The sequence below is a fragment of the Lissotriton vulgaris genome, chromosome 4_1 (genome assembly GCF_964263255.1).
Source record: "Lissotriton vulgaris chromosome 4_1, aLisVul1.2, whole genome shotgun sequence".
Taxonomy (NCBI): Eukaryota; Metazoa; Chordata; class Amphibia; order Caudata; family Salamandridae; genus Lissotriton; species Lissotriton vulgaris.
This window is the reverse complement of record NC_141691.1, coordinates 929,673,336-929,677,301: the sequence shown is the minus strand read 5'-3', so window position 1 is coordinate 929,677,301 and position 3,966 is coordinate 929,673,336. Positions and strand designations below refer to the sequence as shown.

Below are 3,966 nucleotides of genomic sequence, written 5' to 3'. Positions count from 1 at the left end.
TCCCCAAACCTGCTGGGCCAATCCCCTTCTTTGAATATATATTTTTAATGTGACACATAATTGTAAAAACTTTGATGTACAAAGAAGCATCCCTGGAATCTTCCGCTTCAGGCTCGGTCCCACACACCCTCACAGTGAGAATCCCCTCCCCAATCACAATACAGGATGGTTATCAGATAGTAGGAACGCGTGTGCTGTGATGGATCTCATGAGGTGGGGGCCTTGATCTACTGTAACTCCTTTGAACAGGGGTGATTCTTTAAAGTTGGGGCCATAAACTACATCCGCACGGCTAGGTGATAGCCTAGGACCGGCCTGGACAATTAGACACAGAGGAAGAGGAGTGTCAGAGGGTGCGGTAGTGAATAGGGTGAAAGGGAGGTGTCGGGCGGGCACAGGGTGTGATTCTCAGGGAAGAACAGCGCAGATGGGGGGAGGTTTATGGCCCATGCATGAGAGAGAGAGCGGGGGTGACCAGTGCGTGGGGGAGATGCTTGCGAGGGTGGGGAGCCATGCTGAGGATCGGCGACGTGCAGAGAGTGGGTCTGGTCAAGGCATCTAAAATGGCTGCCGTGCACGACAAAATTGTGGCATTGGAAAAAAGGCAAGATGGCGCAGACAATGTTTATCAATACGGATTAATTTATAACAATTATTTTTAACAAAATATTTACTGGCAGTGACAAAATGGCGGTCAACACTTCCTGATTTCCTTCGAATCGAACGTTAACAGACGTCACGCAGCAAAAAAAAACAAAAACGCTCACGCGCAGCCGCTGGAAGACATGTATCAACATGTATGAGCCTCCTCAGCCACCCTCAGAAAACATAAAGGGTCAGGATACGTCTCCTGTACCCCCTTATACTCTGTAATTTAATTAAAACGAAATACAAAATGGCGAATTCCCGTTTCGCTACCTGTTCGCGAACCGGGAAGCGCTTCTACCGTGAAAAATCAAATTTTTTTTTTTCCCACGGGACCCTTTATTAACCCCAACATCATTCCTAATGGGTCAAGAGGGGTCTACCTTGCCCCCTTTCATTAAATTCCCCCTTCGTTTTTCTCCTCCTCTTTTCTCTCGATCCTACCGAGAGACAAGATGGCGACCGCTCCGGACTGTTTAGAATGTTGACAGACACAGGAGAGCCAATCAGCTTCGCTTCGCAAAGCTCTGTTACGCGACAAGTTCGCGAACCGGAGCGCTACCCGGGACGCTGTCACAGATATATCTGTTTTTTAAAACATTAATTTCTCAAAATCCACTGGAGCACATATATTGAGACCCAGCAAAGGCACATCGGGCTAACAGTCCCTACAATTTTGCCAAGTTTTGTGCAAATCCATTCAGCCGTTCGAGCTAAAAGTGAGGCCAAACGCCCTATGGAAAACTCAATGTTAAAAACGCGTTTTGGGACCCCCCTTTTTTCTCGGCCCCCCCTTGACGAAACCCCTCCAAATTTTCGGGGGCTGCTCAGAAATAGAATGTGCCATTTTCCTGAAAATTTCAGCTGATTCCGTCCACAAACGCCAAAGTTATTAGACATAGAATTTTCAAAAGTCCCATAGAGAAAAAATCCTAACTATATATACCTACTGGCGACTGCCAGTAGGTAATATATATATTTTTTTGAAAAAAGTGATCCAAGCCATGTACTCCCATTTAAATAATGATGTTTTTCCTTTTGCACAATTTGCACAAGAGATAGCGAATTTGCACAGAATGTATAAAGTGTATATATATATATATATTTATTTTTTTTACACCATTTTAATATATTATGTAGAAATATTCTATTTTTCTAAATTGGTTCAATAATTTTAATCAATTTATTTATGAGGAAATAATCATGAGGAAACATTGGGAGTAAGAGCTGAACGACCAAAGAAGAGTGACACTCTCTTTTTAAAATGTTTGGTTTTCTATATATTTTTTTAAATGCATGGTTAAACTGAAAATGTGTTCTGGATCACTAAGCACTTTATTGAAATGGAACAAAAAGTAATTTATGAATCAAGCGCTACTGAACTAGGCTGAAATATGTTTTTTATTTCCACAGGCTGTGGGGTCAGCTGACTGTGTACTAGCACTTTAAGAGGGATGGGTGTACGATCGACCATGTCTTGTGATCAAGGGACGGAGGTCCCGAAACGCGTCATGGCGGCGTGTTCTATGCACTACAGGATGAAATAAATTAACACTTGCAAAATATACGTAAGGGTCCGGTTTCGTTTTTTCCCTGGAGTGTGATTTGGGGACTTGGCGGAATTCGTGGCGCATTATCACACCGACAGCTTCTGGGTGTATACCGGACCCCTTCAGCAAACAGGGCGAGAGCGGAAGGAAGCAGTGTTGCGGGTTTCCTGCAACGTTCAGCGGCTCTGGTAAGAGCAATTGCAGCAGCCCCCGACGAACGAGAATCTCCTAGAGCAGCGGCTGCACTGGAAGGCGAGGCTGTTCCCACGGCTGTGGTAGAACCGGCGCTACGGTAAACAGCTGATTGCTCGGTGAGGAGACGTGGGGAAAGTAACTCGGGACTGAAGGAGGAAGCAGCACAGTGCGCGGGGTTATTTGAAAACCTGGTCGCACATAGCTGAGTGCAACAAATCATCCGTAACAATTAACATTTAAACGTGCATAGACCATGGCCGCCGCTGATGTGGTCAGAAGCCGGGAGGAGGCGGCTATGGAAATGTTCGACGATGCCCCCATTACCAACAGCAACCCCATGGAGCAGGCGACGACATCAAACTTGGGGAGCAATGTGATGAAAGAGCTTTTCAAAAAACTGGAGAAAGCCATGCGTACGGAACAGGCGAAATGGTGGGAGATGAAATCTCTGTCCCGCTATTTAGAAGTTGAGCGCGTTCCCCGTGGCTTGAGGATCATGCTAGCACCCAGCTTTGAAAACCCGGATCCGGAGATGTTAAATGAATGGGCGAGGTGTAACTTGGATTCTTCAAGTAGATTGTTGAGAATCTTGATTAAATACGCCGAGAGCGATGGAGCAAAATTGGTAGTAGCAATAAGTGACCTCAATGAGCAAATTAAGAAACTGAATGATGCGGAGCAGGAAAAACGATTGCGTGAGTTAATGACACAACGGCTCACTAAAGAAGAGGAGGTAATCAAGAGAAGGAAAACCTTTAAGTTTCAAAGGGATAAGCTAGATTACCAAAACGGCCGGATTTTTACCTTTTCTAAGAAGTATGATCAACAAAAGGGAACGACCGGACCGCGTGCAACGGGCATGGGGCCAAGTAGCAGCAGGGGTATTAGCCCTTCTACCTCGGATTCCAACTTAAGCTCCATCCCAGGAAGTGAGTCGGAGAATGACCAACGCAACACTGATGAGGCGGTGGGTTTTACCAAGCGGTCGTTGGGGGAGGAAGTGGAGTGCCTACGCAACGACCGCAGGCAGACCCTAAGATCACACACCGCTGGCTCGAGAACAGGTGGAAACGCAACCGCAAACGCAAGTGGCGAAGGAGGAGTCGGGCAGCAAACCGGCGCAGCGAAACCACCAGCGAAGGGCCGGGGTCGCAAGCGATGGAATCGCAACTGAACGAACAAGTAAGCGACCAACTCTCCGTGATTAATCTTTCAAATGTTCATTTGACTAATAATGAGATTAGAACCTTATCATTGGGCTTGACTTATTGCCCCCATGTACATTTGATTATGCGCAAACAAGAATGGACTTTTTTAAATATATACGCAAATTAAAATTGAGAAAGTTATTCTTGCAGAACAGGTTAAAAACGCGCATGCCACCGCAAGGAAAACTATAGAACTGATCCGGATTCAGGTCCATGCCTGGCAGGAGAGGTCGAGCTCTATGTGGACTTGGTTGATTTAAACAGGGAAGGGGGAACTTCAGTTGATGTTGAAAGAGAAGAGCATGTAAGAACAGATGCCCCAGGGGCCACGAACTTTAAACCCAAATCAACATTTAACCCAATAGCAG

General features: G+C 45.8%; 1 protein-coding gene across 1 annotated transcript; it reads left to right on the top strand.

Moving 5' to 3' along the window:
• The first annotated feature begins 2,643 nt into the window (after positions 1-2,643).
• On the top strand, positions 2,644-3,564 carry LOC147722737 (uncharacterized). The gene has a single exon (XM_086967368.1). The coding sequence runs from the start codon at positions 2,644-2,646 to the stop codon at positions 3,562-3,564; it is 921 nt and encodes a 306-aa protein (XP_086823494.1).
• Positions 3,565-3,966: the final 402 nt, after the last annotated feature.

Bases quoted from the DNA above. Each gene is read 5' to 3' on its own strand.
- LOC147722737 (XM_086967368.1), top strand. From the start codon at position 2,644: ATGGCCGCCGCTGATGTGGTCAGAAGCCGGGAGGAGGCGGCTATGGAA.